At 39.4% G+C, this 19,177-nt stretch overlaps 1 protein-coding gene across 1 annotated transcript in view; it reads right to left on the reverse strand.

The window, feature by feature from the left end:
* lars2 (leucyl-tRNA synthetase 2, mitochondrial) overlaps positions 1-19,177 on the reverse strand; it is a 110,169-nt gene that overhangs the window by 47,614 nt on the left and 43,378 nt on the right. Inside the window, exons 8-10 of the mRNA XM_084435413.1 lie at positions 2,747-2,854; positions 2,231-2,390; positions 193-297 (exon numbers count right to left, since the gene is read on the reverse strand). Of these exons, the coding sequence (XP_084291539.1) occupies positions 193-297; positions 2,231-2,390; positions 2,747-2,854 (373 nt within the window). The remainder of the gene's footprint in view (positions 1-192; positions 298-2,230; positions 2,391-2,746; positions 2,855-19,177) is intronic.

The raw sequence follows: 19,177 nt of genomic DNA on the forward strand, positions 1-19,177 counted from the left end.
TGTAGCAATACACATCCCTGATGTATACTATAGATTCTCCTTAGGGAATTCACACGTGAACATACACAACATGTCATTCAAATGCCTTCTAGAATATTACATTAACAAACTAAAGATTTACAGTGCATTTGATAAAGCATACAAGCCTCCCTTGTGCCACACACACACAAACACACAAACACATCTTCTCACCTATCACAGTGTCCAGATGTCCGTCAAACTCATTCTTGGCAGAGATGACCACTGGAACCTCACGGCCGGTGAACACGTTGAGGGCAGTGACTTCAGTCAGGCTGTCTACACATGCAGGGGTCAAAGGTCAATAAACAAACATTGATCTCATACCTAAGGCTGAATCTGAGATCTCATTAGCAGAAATCTGTCCTCTTACAAAGCCTTTGGGATTTACAGTTATTTCATGTGTTGGTGCAACACCACAAGATCAACAACTAGCAACCTGTACAAGCGTCAAAACACATCTACACACTACAAAACAGTAAATACAAGCATCCGTAGATCACCGAAACATGAATACGTTTTTTCTTTACTGTCATTTTCATTTCTTCACTAAATAAACTTTATGATAAAAGCTTTAACACTGCTGATTGAATGTGTCTCACTATTTTACCCCACTGAACTCCATCAGTCTCCACAAGCGATGTTCCTGAGCAGTGTTACTTTAGTATCGAGATCTTTTTATTTTGAATTCACTTTAATTTTATAATTTCATTTTTATTGTATTTAGTTTCAGTAATTTTGTTGTTTTTGTTATTTTTAGTAGTTAAAATATCTATAGTTGTTATATTAAGTGTTATTTATTTTTTAGTTTACTTATTTTAGTACATCAAGCTAAGCTAAATTAAAATGAGAAATGTAGACTATTGTGACACATCAAGAGACGAGACGAGACGAGACGAGAAGAAAGAGAAGAGAAGAGAAGAGAAGAGAAGAGAAGAGAAGAGAAGAGAAGAGAAGAGAAGAGACGAGACGAGACGAGACGAGACGAGACGAGACGAGAAGAGAAGAGAAGAGAAGAGAAGAGAAGAGAAGAGAAGAGAAGAGAAGAGGAGAAGAGACGAGACGAGACGAGACGAGATTTTATTGCTTGAATGTGCATTATTTCCCCCATATTCTCCATTGTTACAGCTCCTCTCTTCCCAGTCTGTCAGTAACGCTCTGTTTAGTTCCTGTCCTTATGAAAAGCACACTGTGCTCTGATTGGTCGGCTGGAGCAGTGTGCTGTGATTGGTCAAGTACTTTGAGGGCCCTATCTTGCACCCAGCGCAATTGACTTTGTACACCGACGCATGTATTTCCTATTTTGCACCCGACGCACAGCATACTTTTCCCTCGGCAGACGCACGTCGGTAAATTAGGGAATGAACTCGCGCTCCCGGGGCGGAAGAGGAGGAAAAGAGGCGTTTCAGGAAACAATTCCGTGTTCAGAAGCTATTTTAAGGGCGCATGCTTGGCCATAATGTAGCGTGTGCACAACGCACATACCCTTTGCTTCTCTCATCTACACAGACGCAGCAGTTGCCATTTTTGCAAACCATACATAATTACAAGGAAAAATATTCCACACGAGGGAAATCATTGTGGTGTCCATGAAGATGTGAAAAAATAGGCATAAATCTAGCTTACACATTTACACAAATTATTATACGCCTGTTTAAGCGAAGCTAATCTGGGTGTGTTTCTCCATCCCCAATGTCACTTCTCTGTGTTTTACGGCCCTGACGAGAACGTCGGTCTCCTCGGCTGTGAACCGCCTGTGAACTGCTCTTAAAGGGAATGTGAGATGTCGCTCTGATTGGTTTATTTCACGTTACGCCCAAACCACACCTATGAGTAATGAAGCTACTTCAGACCAACACATTTTAGATTTGCGTTTTAGATTATCCCGCCGGTATAATAGCAACAGCGCCCGAGACCCGCCACAAAGTTACTTGCGTTTCGCGCTTGATACTTGCGTTTCAGATCGTTAAAATAGGGCCCTAAGTGTGTTTGGGAAATGTCCCGCCCCTTACCATAACCACCAGTTTCAACACACTAATAACTAACTCAATCAGGCCCCCACCCCGTGTGTGTGTGTGTGTGTGTGTGTGTGTCACACCTCTCCCATGTCTCAGGGCTCTGAGCAGAGCTGGTTTGAGGGCACTGGAGCCGTGCAGCAGCCGGTGTGAGGTGTGTGTGTGTGTGTGTGTGTGTGTGTGTGTGTGTGTCTCACCTCTCCCATGTCTCAGGGCTCTGAGCAGAGCTGGTTTGAGGGCACTGGAGCCGTGCAGCAGCCGGTGTGAGGACAGGACTGAGACATAAGCGGCTCCGAACACGGCCTCTGGAGAACAGGTGTATGCAGACAACACCTCCCCTGTGTCATGACCATCCGCCTGGGAGAGAGAGAGAAAGACATGCAATAGATAAACAGATTTGGGCAAACAGGCACTCTCTGTGCTGGAAATCAAATTAGGACCTTTATAAGCACAAATATCCTCCCACAACAGAAACAACAACAGATTTGAAGAAACAAGGCTGTACTACGCAGTACACAGCCAAATTCTGAATCAAACCTGATGTAACGCACCCGCTCATATGCCAGGATGGAAATTCATCATTTCACAGCGATCGCCGTGTGAGCAGTTAGCATTAAATACACCTCTGAAAAGAGCCGTGGAGCTGATAAATGCAAATCCAGTTTGGCTGCACAAGAGCTGAAAGGGAAATTCATAGATGAAGCATTCAGTACCTTCAATATGTGGTTGAAAAAGCAGCCTGAACAGTCGCCAATCCAGTTGGCCTGCATGCCTTTGACTCCATACCATTCAGGGAGATCGGCCAACGCATCCAGAAGAGGCTGCAAGACAGGATTCACATCATATGTTAATATAACTGATTTATCTAAAATATACACTAATGTTCAAAAGTTTATGGTTCTGTTCAGTAATCAATCACAATACACTTCTATTGTAAAAACATGAGTATTTTCGGAGAGCTTGTGACGTTCGTCTGTTATAGGACAACTTAGTTTGAATAAAGGAGCAGACAATGATTAGCTACTTGCTCTACGTTTATTTAAAATTAACAGCAAGACAACTAGCAGTGAATGTGCTTTCCATTAAATGAATCACACACAGTAAACAAATCCTTAACAAAAAAAACTTTGCAATGAACGTGCTTTGTTTTAAATAAATCACACACAGTAAACAAATCCTTATACGCGGATGGGGTATTATTTCATCCTCAACCGCATCACAAAACTCATCATCCGCACCAACGTTTTTTGACCAAATTTCAAAGCCGCACCCGCCCGCCATCCGCTGATTGTTTTGCGGCCTATGGACAATGCAATGCTCTGCTGATGCGAGCCGCAAGAAAGCCCTTGTCTGTTCTAGAAAGGATGCAGCAAAGATATTTAATGCTAATGTATGAGGCATAGGCCTACGCTGAGTTTCATTCATTTACGATGAGATGCGCTCTAGTTCACAATGCAATGCAAGTGAACGCGGCACGCCGGCGCCTCCATGTCACGGTTATTATATTGTCTGCTATATTTGCTTTTTATTTATTAAATACATGCAATTGGTTGATGAAACATTTATTAAAATTAAGATACAATTTGCACAAAACGAAATTCACTTCAAAGAAAGGCTTTTAACAAAGCAAAACTTAATGAAGTGCTAAAAATCATGTCTGACGATTTACAAAACAAAACTTCATTAAGTGGTCTCCCGATATATTGCGCATCTTATGATCCTATCTTTTATTACAATTGTTTTTTATCTAAAATGTAATACACATCATATAGGCTATATACACACTGTAAATCAAACATGTTTGGGGCCAGTCAAGCGGTATTAACCTGCACGATCAGTTATCGGTAATGATACGTTGTTTATTATTGCAAATGTTTTTCATTTGTTTAATAAATCTCATAATGATGGCACATCACTATATCACAGTCATAGCTTTTATTTCTATCTCAAATGATTGGCGGTCGGTCAGAGGGTACTTGGCAAAGAATCAAATACAGTTGGAAACGACGTAGACCATTAATAGTTTCAATTGTTTTGAATTAGTATTTAAACATTCTCTATGATAAGAAATGTTTGTAAAAAATATTTTAATAACATGGTTTTGCCAGTTATAGAGTTCTAATGACGGTGTTCAACTATAACCGTCGGTCTCACGGTTATATAATAACCGTCACACCCCTAAATGCATCCTTGGTGAATAATTCTAAATTGCCGTGTTTTAATTTAATTTCTTTCCTGACCCCAAACTTATATGTAAATACATTACTTATTTCTGGTCTGCCAACGAAAATACTTCAATACGAAGCCAAAGCAGGATCAAACCTTTGCACGTTTCAATAGTGGCGTTACTGAATGAATCAATGTTTTATAATAAATTGGTTGAGTGAATGATTCAATGACTCATTGTCATTACTTTATGAATCAGAAAAGTGTTTAGGACCTCTATTTTGGTTGCTGTTTGCAATACTATAATTAAAACCATGGGAAAGTTAATCACTGCTGGTGGATCCCGCAACTGCATCATTCATTAGGCAATAAAACAGCAAAGCTGTATGCAGGTTGCATACTTTCGGGGGGGATCCTGTGCGAACTGAGCTAGCACCATTTAGGCAAGGCAAGGCAAGGCAAGTTTATTTATATAGCACATTTCATACACAATGGCAATTCAAAGTGCTTTACATAGAAGAAATTAAAATAATAAAAAGAAATAAGAATAGTTAAAACAGTTTAGAAGAATACAAAATAAAATACAGTACAAACAGTCGGACGAACATTGGCACAGTGCTCATTCAGTAAATGCATAGCTAAACAGATGTGTTTTGAGTCTGGATTTGAATGTGACTACAGTAGGAGCACATCTGATCTCCTCTGGAAGCTGGTTCCAGCTGCGGCTGGCATAATAGCTAAAAGCGGACTCGCCATGCTTAGAGTGAACCCTTGGTATTTCTAGCTGATATGATCCTAATGATCTGAGTGATCTGTTGGGTTTATATTCAGTGAGCATATCTGCAATGTATTGAGGTCCTAGGCCATTGAATGATTTATATACCAGTAATAATACTTTAAAATCAATCCTAAATTTAACTGGGAGCCAGTGTAAAGACCTGAGGACTGGTGTGATATGTTCATATTTTCTGGTTCTGCTCAGAATCCTGGCGGCAGCGTTCTGTATGAGCTGCAACTGTCTTATGGTCTTTTTGGGAAGGCCAGTGAGGAGTCCATTACAATAATCCACCCTGCTGGTGATGAAAGCATGAACAAGTTTCTCTAAGTCTTGTCTGGAAACAAAGCATCTTATTCTTGCTATATTTTTCAGATGATAGTATGCTGATTTAGTTATTGCTTTGACATGACTACTGAAACTAAGGTCTGACTCTAGTGTCACACCAAGATTCCTGACTTGATGTTTAGTTGTTTGACCCCTAGAGTGAAGGTATGCGTTCACCTTGAGAACTTCATCTTTGTTTCCAAACGCAATGACTTCAGTTTTGTCTTTGTTTAACTGAAGAAAGTTTTGACACATCCAACTGTTGACTTCATCAATGCATTGGCACAGGGAGTCAATGGGGCTGTAATCGTTAGGCGATAGGGCTAAGTAGAGCTGTGTGTCGTCTGCATAGCTGTGGTAAGCAATTTGGTTCTTTCTCATTATTTGGCTCATTGGGAGCATATACAGGTTGAACAGGAGTGGTGCAAGAATTGAGCCTTGAGGGACTCCGCATGTCATGGATGTCCACTCAGACTTATGGTCTCCTATACTCACATAATAACCTCTCCCATCTAAGTATGACCTGAACCATTTTAGGACTATCCCAGAAAGCCCCACCCAGTTTTCCAGCCTGTCAAGAAGTATGTTATGATCGACAGTGTCAAATGCAGCACTGAGGTCGAGTAGTACCAGCACTGATAATTTGCCTGAGTCAGTATTTAAGCGAATATCGTTTATTATCTTTATGAGCGCTGTCTCTGTGCTGTGGTGTGGTCGGAAACCAGATTGAAAATTGTCAAAGTATCCATTCGAGCATAAGAATTTGTTCAGCTGATTGAAGACAACTTTTTCAATGACCTTGCCTATGAAGGGAAGATTTGAGATCGGTCTATAGTTGCTTAATATGGTCTTATCCAGATTGCTCTTTTTCAGGAGGGGCTTGACAACTGCAGTTTTTAGGGAGTTTGGAAAACTCCCAGAGAGAAGTGAAGCATTTACCACTTCTAGAAGATCTGCTTCTAAACTGTTTAACACACTTTTGAAAAACGATGTGGGAAGTGTGTCAAGAGCGCAGGTTGATGTTTTAAGGTGCTGTACGGTTTCTTCCAAAATTTTGCCATCAATTTCTTTGAAATCAGACATAGTAACTACTTTCTCAGGTGGTCTGGTCTGTCTGACCCCAGCGCAACTCAAGGATGTGCTGATCACCTTTCTGATATTATTGATTTTCTCAGAGAAGAAAGAAGCAAACTCACTGCACTTGCTGTCTGAGAGCATTTCACTGGGAATCTGGCTTGGGGGGTTTGTCAGTCTCTCTACAGTAGCAAAAAGAGTGCGTGTGTTGTTTAAATTGCTGTTTATAATATTTGAGAAGAAAGTCTGTCTAGCTTTGCCTAGTTCCATATTGAAAGCATGAAGGCTGTCTTTGTAGATGTTATAATGGACTACAAGTTTTGTCTTCCGCCACATGCGCTCTACTTTTCTGCATTGTCTTTTCATATTTTGCACTGCTGTTGAGTTTCTCCAAGGTGCCTTTTGTCTGCCACTCTTCTTCCTGACTTTAACAGGAGCAATATCATCAATTACACCTTTAACTTTTGAGTTAAAAGAATCAAGGAGAAAATCAACAGAGTCTGCAGATATGCTTGGTGTTAAGGATATAGCCTTCATAAATAGGACACTAGTGTTCTCATTTAAGCATCTCTTCTTGACAGACACAGATCTCGCTTCAGTGGCAGGAGAGATCAATATATCAAAGAAAATACAGAAATGATCAGACAGTGCTACATCCTTAATAACAATCGATGAAATGTTTAGACCCTTACTGATAAGTAAATCTAAAGTGTGTCCACGATTGTGTGTGGGTCCATGTACATGCTGAGTCAGATCAAAAGTTTTTAAAACAGTTTTGATTTCTTTTGCCATATTGTTTTCTCCATTATCTATATGGATGTTAAAATCTCCAGCAATGGCAAAACAGTCAAACTCTGAGGTAATTGTTGATAACAGTTCTGTAAAGTCCTCAGCAAAGGCTGGAGAGTATTTTGGAGAACTGTAAATAATGAAAAGTAAAATGCGTGGAGCACCTTTTAACACAATACCCAGATATTCGAAAGACAAGTAATTCCCAAATGATATTTGCTTACATTGATAGATATCTTTAAAAAGAGCAGCTAGACCCCCACCTCTCTTAACAGCTCTGCAGACACTCATAAAAGTAAAGTTAGGAGGGGCTGCTTCATTGAGGATTGTTGCACTGTAGCTGTCTTCTAGCCAGGTTTCATTTAGAAGCATAAAATCCAGGTTGTTTGTGGTTATTAAGTCGTTGACTAGAAGTGATTTATTTTTAAGTGAGCGAATGTTTAAAAGAGCTAACTTAACAGACTTACTTTTCCCCACAGCAATATTAGTTTGACGTGTAATAGGCACCAGATTAGTTGGGTTTGCTGTACGGCTATTGAAGGCCTTAGACTTTCTATCATGTAATAGAACAGCAATAGAGAAAGATACAGGCACACTGGGTTCCCGCTTGTTTTGTAAACATTTGAGAAAGTTACTGTTATCAGAGCGGGCACCCGACACATATCACTGAGAACTGGTATCACCATTTATAGGAATGGGGATGCTAATGGCCTTCTCTGTTCATGTATTATCAACTTCCCTAATCTCTCCAAGATGATGTCATACAGCCTCAGCTGTTCTGGTAGAAAACGTTCAATTTACTGGCATAAAATGAGCGTCTGCCCTCACATTTGGAGTGAAGAACGAGGCTCGAAGAAAGCCTCATGAACTGCTCGAAGTCTCAACACACACACACACACACATGCATACAGACTCAGGCTGAAAACAGAAACTCTTGGGGGTGAGGCAGAAAGGACGAGGCAGATGATGGAAAAGAGGAAGCTATGCATAATAACGAAGGTTCAGGCCAAAAGGCTCAGCTGGGCTGCCGAGAACTGAAAGGATGTGATATGAAAAGCCAACACTTGGGTTGTGAGATCTCGCTCCTCTCTGTCACTAGCCATTAGCGGTCTCACTCACAAGAGGCTTCGCTTCCCGAGTGCAAAACCAATAGAAATAATTGAAGGGGCCCAAATGTTGACGTTTCCTCAGCACTGCACTCATTAGCGACTCGGACGCACTCGCAGGAAGGACGTTTCACACTTACACGAAGAGGCGGAAGAGGGAAGGGGTGTAGCCGTCTCATTTGAGAGCGCTCTAATCAGGGTATTCAGATCTTCAACTCATTTGAGCAGAGCGAGTTACCAAATGAGTTCTGAACAAGACAATGTGAGCGCTTTTTCAAATGCTTAAAGGTCCTGAGTGTCATTTTTTTTCTTCAGTTTGATGTGTAGGGAGAACAATAGTCAGTAGATTGACTTCTTTAGGTGTGTAAACACTGTTAGGGGTCATAACATAAGAAATCAAATTTTATTTGATCTTTTGGCATGTAAGGGGTCTTTGTACCATTAAAACATCCTGCATGTTTTTTTTTTAGCTTAAAAGATCCTCCTCGTCATAAACTAGTGCTGTAGTCAAGACCACCTAAACCGAGATCAAGTCAAGACCTGCATGTGTTGAGACCAAGACCAAACCAGCACCTCCTAGAATTCATCAACATCATTTACTGCCTGTAAAATGTCTTGTATTTAATTAATAAATACAATTAGAATAATAAGACACTATACAGAGCTGTTACTAATCAAATGAAAGCACTAACAACAAAATTCATCTTTGCACTGCAGAGGAGCCACAGAAGTTAAATTGGTACAATTAATTAATGTTTCAAAAGTAACACTTTGAATATGGAAAAATTAAATTATACTTTTAAATATGAAACTAAAACTGCCAGAATGTGGCGGCAAATCACTTAATAAGTGAGTCACGGAATCATTTATTCAACCAATTTGTTCAAAGCAGCCGATTACGAAACAGTAACGAAACAACGAGTAATGAGTGTGTTGCTTAGGAATGCACAACATGTCTGCTATGGATTTGTTTGAAACTATTTTCGTTGGCGAAATAAAGCAAAAACTTGAGTCCCCCTGTGGTGAAAATCAAGTTTTAATGTTGTTTATATGTCTATGTGGTGTTTTTAATATGCTTTAAGACAAACCATGTGTAAATTCATTAGTCGACAGCATTGCTGAGTATTTTCTCCTTAAAACTGCAGTGAACCAAAGACAGTCTCAAAGACACGGTTTGAAATCGCTGGTGTTTCTGACGTCACAAACTACCTTGTAACCAATCAGATCAACGTGTGATCGTCAACGTGTGGATGTCTGAGCTGAGTGAGTGAGTGGAGGCGGGGCTCATTTGCATATTCATAGAACTGCTTATACTAAATGAAGCAAGGGTGTCGAGTTACATTCAACCTATTTTAAGGCATGAAGAATTTTATTTCAAGGAAAAAAACGTTTAAATATGTAATTTTGGTGATCAAGGATGAGTTTTAAGGGATACAATTATTGACTACAGGAGGACTTTAACAGTAACTTCTTGTTCATTGAACATTTGTATAAAATCAAACTTATACAAGAGCCAGAGACAAGACCCAGACCTTCAAAAAATGGTTATAAACTATTATAAACATAAAAACATTTGCATATGTCTGCCTGTGGAGCAAGACATCAACGAATCATTTAACATCATTGCAACACAGGCCCCGCCCACTGGCGTTCAGTCACTAAACAGCTGACATGTCTACACCTGACACGAGCGTCACGTCACAACAACAGCACAAATGGAAGAGTAAAGCAAGGCCGAAGAGTAAAAGACCTGTTTAAACAGCTTTTTAGTCAGACTTCAGAAGGACCCGAACATCAGGGAACAAACGGATGGTTTATTTTTAATAGCGTCCCGGATTGCGTCAGAGAACTGTATGTTTGTTCGGAGCATTTGACTGCAGATTGTTATGTAAAATGGCTCTGACAGCAGCTGCATCACAAACAGCAAATGATTTCATTATGCTATGTCTTTTTTTACATGGATAATGTTTTCAAATGACTTAGGGGCTGTTTAAACGACACCGTTTTCAACTAAAAACGTAAAACTTTTTTATGCGTTTTGGCCGTTCATTTACACGAAAACGGCGTTTTGGGTGCCTGAAAACGCGAACTTTTGAAACCGGGTCTCAAATTGGACGTTTTTGAAAACGATCTCCGTGTGACGTCATGCACATGCGTATTACGTGTTCAGTCTATAGTGTTTCATCGCCATCTACTGGCCTGGCAGCAGAATACAGCGTTTTCAGTCGGTTTCGCGGATCCGTGTGAATGGGGATCGATTTGACAAAATACACGGAAAACTCAAAGGAAAAACTTCTCCGTTTTAAATATAACGTTGTCGTGTAAACGTACCCTTAGTCACACGCAATAGCGAGTGGGCACTGATACAGTCTCCCATGCAATGACATTAGCCAATCATAACATTTTTCTTTAATTCAAAAAAATCTTATTAATAAGTTTGGCTAGTCTTTTATTATTAGTTCTTAGAAATAAAATATAAGCAGTTTTGTTAAAATAGTATAAATATTTGGTATTTATTGTCTGCCACGTGATGCAACCAACATGTCAAATATATACAGTATATATATTCAAATATCATGACATTGACAACCCTTCTGAATGTGTGTCGAGGCCAACAAATATCTTGAAAAATCCGATAATTTGACAAGGCAAGGTTAGCTCAGGTTGTCAAATGTCGTGGTGCAACTCACAGAGACATAAATGCTATTTATTAATTTAAAATTCATGATAATTTAAGCAATATAGATACTGACGTTTACTGACAAGCCTTAAAGGAGCCGCCCACTTAAGTAATAATAATAAAAGTAGTAATAAGTAATGACAGATACAAGGACCCAAAAAATGCTCACCAAAGATGCCCGTGTAATTTGTGCTTTGGTTTCTCACAGCATGCATTGCAGAAGAGGATTTTATCAGCCAAACAGGCCTGCCAGGATTCAGTCTGCAAACACGCTTAGATCTGACTTGGACACAGTGCGAGGTGTAAGAGGCAAACAAAACGCTCAAAGAGCCAAGCACTGCAGAAGAGCCGAACCAAAGGCTACATCTCTCTATTCAAACCCGTCCATGTTTTCAAATAAAAACTGGTTCAACAAGGCTATAGAGAACATTTCTGAAGCCATTTATAGAGTATCCATGGCAACGCACAAATCTCTTAAACAGTGGAAAAAGTGATGCAAGGTAGCAAGTGTTTGGCGATCCGCTTTAGTGCAGACAGAACAATTTGCATACATGATTCATGACTGCATAGTCAGGGCTGATCGAGAGAGTGCTTTAATGAACTGGATGTGAAAATATGAGTGCTGTTTGCCTGTGCAAAACTCACGGCATGACGCGAGCGAGTTGTGGGAAGATGCCGGGGTGTTTCTGCTGTGAGGTTGTTCTGGACGGTTGTTAAATTGCATATTTGGGGCTTTGAACAACCCTTAAGCAATAGGGTTCGATGCAATTGCGCAATTTTTTTTGTCCAGATCTATTAATTTATTCAAATATGCATTGTGTGATGCAGACAAAAATGACTTGGCATAACTGTCATGATATCACCAAAAAAAAAAAAAAAAAAAAAAAAAAATCCTTAAAAGAATACAATTCTTTAATAAGAAAAATCTTATTTAAAAGTTTGGCTAGTCTTTTATTATTAGTTCTTAGAAAAAAATATAAGCAGTTTCGTTAAAATAGTAATACATATTTGGTCATTTTTTGTCTGCCATGTGATGAAACCAACATGCAATATATATATATATATATTAAATGATATCATGACAACCCTCCTGAATGTGTATCAAGGCCCACAAATATCTTGAAAAATCTGATAATTTGACAAGGCAAGGTTGGCTCAGGTTGTCATGAGTGTGCAACTTGCCAAAACATAAATGATATTTACGAATTTCAAATTCATGATAATTTTAGCAATATATTTAACAGTTTTGAAAATAATGATAAAGATGTGTACACTCACATTTATGAAAGGTGTAAGTAAAATATGTTTCTTTACACGACATAATTGTTTTACTTTTTTTTTTTTTTTTTTTTACTTTAATGGACAGCACAGTTATGCAGATACACACACACACACACACACCTCCACTACTGAGAAAATGAGAGTCTATGTGAATCGCAGGAACATGCTGTGCCATTTCAACACATCCGACAGAGACAGAGAGTGAATTAACACACACACACACACACACACTGAGCTGCCAACACAGACAACTGCCATCTAAAGCAGCATCAAACCAAATTGATGCAACTAGACACAAATACAACGTAGTGTTAGTGTATGAGAGGAGACTCGACTTGTGACTGATTTCAATAGTTTCCCGTTAGCATGTTGCTAAGCTAATAACACAATACACAAACATAGCGTGTTGTTAATTAGATAGATAAAGTCTGATGACACACTTTGATGTTGGCTTGACAAAGCCTGCCTGAAAGTATGAAACCATTTTAAAGCTTGAGGCTTGAAGGTCTTATTGTAAGACAGAAAGAAAGTCAGATGAAGAAAAACACATGTAATCTCTGACAGACCGTATTAGACCACAAGAGCTGCACGATCCTGGACAAATTGAGAATCATGATTTTTTTGGTTTAAAATAGAGATTGTGATTCTCCCACGATTATGAACTAAACAAAATAACATGTAATTTACTAGAGGCGCTGACAAAAATTATAATGTATACAGTCGATTTAAAAATATTAAAATAATTTCAATTAATTATAAAAAAGAAAAACTCAGCATCATCAGTTCTCCAATTGGGCTTGCTACATATTGAATGAATGATTCAATGACTCATAAATACTTGTTCCCTTTCGAGAACGGTCACTTCATATTGCGTAGCTATATGCAGTGGGGGAACTCCTTTCCTCGAGAATATTGAAGCCTATATTTAAAACGCAGTGCAGCTGCACAGCAAGTACCATAAGAGCAACTAGCTCCTGTTGAGTCCCTCTGCATACGTCCCCGGCCACGTCCCCGCGTGTCTCACTTTCTCCTTCGCAATCCCCCTCGCCGGTCCTGTTTACTCAGGCAGACCAGCGCCCCTCCCAGCGAGTGGTGGGTCTCGTCTCATTCGGCGGATCGGACGAGGGAGAACAAGACGACAGTCTCTCCATTGCTGTGTCGGAAGAAGAGTGGTCGGCCTCGGTGGACCCTGCCCCTCTCTCCCAGTCAGGTGCCACTGTGACTGGGACCAATTCTGACTCTGAAATGCTCCGCATTTTGACCGCGGCCGTGGCGGACCTCGGGCTCGAGTGGGCCTCACCCGAAGAATAGATGGATGGATGGATGGTTTCTGCCCGGGCGCCAGCAGGACCCCAGTCACAAACCAGCGCCCTTCTTCCCGGAAGTCCATGCCGAGCTCAAGAAGTTGTGGCACGCCCCCTACTCAGTGCGCACGAGTTCTTCTGCTTCAGCGACGCTCTCTTCTGCTGACGGTGCCACAGAAAAAGTTTATAAGAAGCTGCCCCCTCTCTAAGAGGCGGTCGCCGCTCATCTATGCCCACCCACCGCTGGATGGAGAACTCGAGCCGTCCACCCATCTAAGCCCTGCCGAAACACTTCATCCCTTGCTGGACGCGCATATACCGCCTCCGGCCAGGCTGCTGTGGCCCTGCACACCATGACGGTGTTTCAGGTTTTCCAGGCCAAACTTCTTCAAGCTATGAACGAGTCTGGCCCAGACCCTGAGTCATTCAGAGACCTGCGTAGGACGGACTTAGCACTGTGTGCCACAACACTGCGTGTTCTTTTTAATACACTTTACTGTCATAAGCACATATTGTCCTGTAAGTAAGTGTTCATTGGTGTGTACGGGTCCCGGTAGGCTCCCACTTGCATATTGTATCATAAGGCCCCGATTCATATCTGATCCCCATTGTGGTTTCCCTTCAAATTTTTTTATTAGGGGCTCATGTTGTACTGTGACTCTCGGTCTTATGCCCTAGGCTCCAGTTCACAGCAGAGTCAGTTGCCATAGTGCGGCGTTTTACATTAAGTCCCCACTGCGTATAGCCATGCAATATGAAGAGACCGTTCTCGAAAGGGAACGTACTCGGTTGCTAACGTAACCTCGGTTCCCTGAGAGTAGGGAACGAGTATTGAGTAGCATGCCGCACTATTGCAATCTGTCAGGTGTTTGCTTCAGTCAATTTAACCTGATTTTATGGCGAAATGATGGGCTTTTATAGCTATAAGCCACGCCCATTCTGGCGCTCGGGTCTCACTGGTTCACGCATCAGACCCGCTTCGCCATAGGATGTGCAGTTGCTGCAGCACAGCCAATCGGTGAGCTAGCTGCTCTTATGGTACTTGCTGTGCAGCTGCACTGCTTTTTAAATATAGGCTTCGATATTCTCGAGGAAAGGAGTTTCCCCACTGCGTATAGCTACGCAATACTCGTTCCCTACTCTCAGGGAACCGAGGTTACGTCAGTAACCGAGTACGTTTTCTTACTGGATGAATCAGTGCTTTTGAACGGATCTCTTGAATAAATGATTCAATGACGAATAATACATCTTTTAACACAGTTGTCGCCACCTACTGGTGTGACGGTGTAATTGATACAATCATTATTTGAAGCATCAAGATACTTTTAAAAAGGTAATTGGCACTATTTCGATCGCTTTCATGGATATCAGTGTTTATATCCCAACACTTCTGTGATAATCTGATTTATTGTACCACAGAAATAATGATACTGTGTGGTTGAAAAGACGGTTTGTGAAGCTGTTTCATACCTGTAAAAAATACTGATATGTTTCTGGTATTACAGGATGGTAAATTGATGCCTGTATATTTTACGAGTTATAACCGTATATATTATATTAAGTGATTCAATGTTAATACATCAGATGCTATTTACCTTAAAATGTACCGATAACCACCACAAATTAAAGTAAATTATATGGTAATTCATAGTTTTTACCTGTCAAAACCACAAATGTAAAAATATTTTACAGTACAACTGGTGACACTTTACAATATTTTGTTAACATTAGTTGAAAAATACTGGATAAGCATTTATTATTATATCTTATTAAAATGTTTATTTCAACATTTACATATACATTTATATATACACATTAATAAAATCTAAAAAATTATATTTAATAATATAATTTAATGGACCCGAGTTGTCACGTCTGTGTTGTGGTTTTGTTTCAAGCTTAAGTTTTGATGTCTTTTATTTTGTCATTCTCACAGTCATGTTTCCTGGTTTCCTGTCATGTGATTCCTTGCCCTCCTGTGATCGTGTTTCCTGAGTCTTATGTGTCATGCTCTTATTGGTTGATCATATTGATTGTTCACAGGTGTTCCTTGTTTAGTCATTAGTCTCTGTGTGTAAACAGCTCTCATGTTTCCATTGTCATCAGGTCTAGCTTTGTTCCCTGTAACCATTGTTGGTGAGTTTATGTTTCGGTTTACGGCCAAGTCAAGTCAAGTCAAGTCTTTGTTTATTTAGTAGTGATGGGAAACCAAGGCTTTCTGAAGCATTTGAGGCGTTTTAATCAAATTGTGCCAAAAAAAGGTTCATTACTCGAAGCTTTTAACACAATGCGTATTAGCGACATCTGGTGGTCACACATGTTTTCTCCACCACATCTAACAAATCACAGCGGAGCAGAAAAGGCACGTGACCAAACAAAGCTTCGAATAACATCACTCCGTGACATATAAAAGAGTGGGATATAGCCTGGTCAACAGATTCGCATATTGATCAATAATATAAAATATACAAGTATGTGATCATAATTATAGTAAAAAATATAAATTATGCTATAGGGAAGTGTGGTGTTAAATCATTTAAATAAAGCCTCCTCCATAATCATTTCCCTTTTTATGCATGAGGTCGCAAAGCGTCAATCCGTTCCACCTGCACGATCCGTTCTACGCATGCGTATAATGGGATTTTAGCAATATTGCGATTATGCTTTACCTCATGTAAACACAATACTTAATAATGTGATAAGCTCATAATCGCATCAACTATAATCGTATTAAAACAGGTGGCGTACGTCGTTTTTAACCATGTAAACACTTGAATCGCACTAGCTGAAGTGCACGTGTGTTTTTGTCACGCACCTTAAGCGCGTATTCATTTTAAACTTGACATTAGGAAGTTTTCCCTGAACTCTGTCAACACACTGTCAGCAGTCTACCTTCATCCAGAAACAGCTCAAATAACGTGACAGCAGTGTATAAAACTGTTACAGGCACCAACATAATATTTCTGTCTTCATCACGGCACAGAATAACAAAATACGTCCACAATAACCCGTTTGTTATTTAATGAAACGCATGCGTGAAACGGATCGTGTAGGTGGAACGAATTCTGTACCGACAGTTGTCCCGAGTCGAAGCTTCAAACATCATTAATCACGTGGTACTGTCATTTCGACACAAGCATCGGCACAGTGTGTGATAAAATAGTGCTTTGAAAACTGCGTTTAAACCGTCCCATCACTATAATTTAGTATTTCGTTCAGTTTAATGTTAATAAAACTGCACTTGGGTTCATCAAGCTTGCCTCTAGTGGACTTTGTTACACATAATAGCAATTATAACACATAATATTTATATAATATCTAGTGCTGGGCAACGATTAATCGCATCCAAAATAAAAGTTTGTGTTTACACAATATATGTGTGTGCAGTGTGTATAATTATTTTGTATATGTAAGTAAACACACATGCATGCATATATTTAAGAATTTTTATTTATATATAAATATAAATTATGTATAAATACAGTATAGACATTCTTAAATGTATACATGCATATGTGTGTATTTATACAAAATAATTGTACACACACACACATAGTATGTAAACAAAACTTTTATTTTGGATGCGTCACTAGTTTATACACATAATAGCAACAACAAAAAGTGGGTTCAGAACTCTCAGGCTCTCAATCCCAGTACAATCAGAGATGGAGGACGAGACGAACCAGCAGTCGCTCACACCTCAGATGTCGTTCCATGCGGGACTGACCTGAACTAATGCTGCCCTTTGGTCAAAAAAATAATGGACACCTTCCCTTTTTGCACTTACTCACAAAGACTGGAAGCTTTATAGTGTTATTGCAAGAAAATGAACAGCAAATTGATGTGCATTAGGTGTGCGACTGCAGCATTATGTCATTTATCTATTTAGCGCTGCCACAGAGAATAATGGGAAATTTAGTCGCATGGGTCTGTTGTTGTATGAACTGGCTAAATGAGTTTTATTTTCTGGCAAGCTTTATTGTTCATTAGCAGAACACAAAACTGAATTTCACAGTTTAAACTTATTTATGACCAATTCCTTTTGGCTTCCAACATGACAGTCATCACGTCGTAGTCGTTCATGTACGGGCATCTTGTAAACGTGAACATTTGGACTCGAGGGTCTCATAAGCTTTCAGATCCTCAGCACAGACAGACGTGTGAGAGCTTGAGTGCTTCAAATGGTTTAGACTCACAGGACTTTTAACCAGTTATTGTGTGGGTGGATTATTTATTTATTTTTTAATAGAGGAAGTATAATTAAGATCGAGTGCACTCTAGCCAGCTTCCCTAAAGCAGATATTGTACAATAATAAATGGTCGACATGTTCATTTGGATTCGTACTAAAGTACTTTGTTGTCATTGAGATAATATGATTGCCAAATCTGAATGTCTCGTTAGAATACATGCTGTTCTGAATTATTATGAACTCCTTGAAAAGATTGTAATTTCCCTTTTGTTGTTTTACCTTTTTGACCTTTGACTTTTCCACAGACTTTCTAGTGGTTTGTCAATGCTGGATTAGGACTTTAAGATAAATTAAATAATTCAAATTCAAACTAATTGATCAATAAACAATTTTTTTCGTTTTTTTATTGGAACAAAGAACACAAAGTTATCATGGATGCTACAATATCAGTACATCTTGATATATAATATCACACTTTCCTCAATGGTTTACATACATAATCCATTTTCCCCAATACTTGTTACATTTTTCAGATTTGAGCCTTAATGTAAGTCTCTCCATCCTGTATATTTCATTTGCGATCCCTAGCCATTGATCCTTTGTTGGAGGGTCAACCTGCAACCATTTACGGGTTATTAATTTCCTACTGCTTGCTAACAATATTTTTAATAAGTATTTATCCTTGTCCAAAACATTTTCTGGTATTTTAACCTAAATATAATGTAGTGAACAAAAAATCAACCTCTACTCCCATTATTTTCCCAATCTCTGCCACTACTTCTTGCCAAAACAATTTTATTTTTGGGCAGGCCCAGAAACTATGGTAATGATTAGCCATCGGGGTTTCACATTGCCTCCAGCTAAAGCCACGGCTCTGTGTGCTTGTGTGTAGTGCTGTTAACTTGGGAGTTATAAAAAAATCGTGCCAAATTCTTCCATCCAAATTCCCTCCAGGATCTTGAGTTTGTGGTATTTGCCTGTATCACACATATATCTGTCCAGATATCTCAGTCTGTTATTTGTGAGTCAGACTCTTTCTCCCATTGTATATTGAGGAATGGGCCTTGGATGCTTCCATACTTCCATACAATCTTGAAACCAGCTTTTTGCTATCTTCTAATGTGTACGCATTTGAAAATATTGTAATTAAATGATAATCTTACGTCAATGTACTTTTAATTTTTTTGTTAAAATAATCTCTGACCTGCAAATATCTATAAAAATCCTGCTTTTCTGGTCCAAATGTATTTGAAAGTGCCTGATAACTTCCCATAATTTCCCATAAGAAATGGCTGAACAGTGAGATGTGATTCCTCTCCAAACCCATTGTTTAAATCTCTCGTCTACCCTGGCCGGCTCAAAACCTGGGGTCAAACTCCAGCTTGTTTCTCTAATTGCAGTTTCTTCAATACTCTACCCTCAGTGAAAATACACTCAATCTGTTATAGCTAC

The sequence above is a fragment of the Rutilus rutilus genome (genome assembly GCF_951802725.1).
Source record: "Rutilus rutilus genome assembly, chromosome: 17".
Classification (NCBI taxonomy): domain Eukaryota; kingdom Metazoa; phylum Chordata; class Actinopteri; order Cypriniformes; family Leuciscidae; genus Rutilus; species Rutilus rutilus.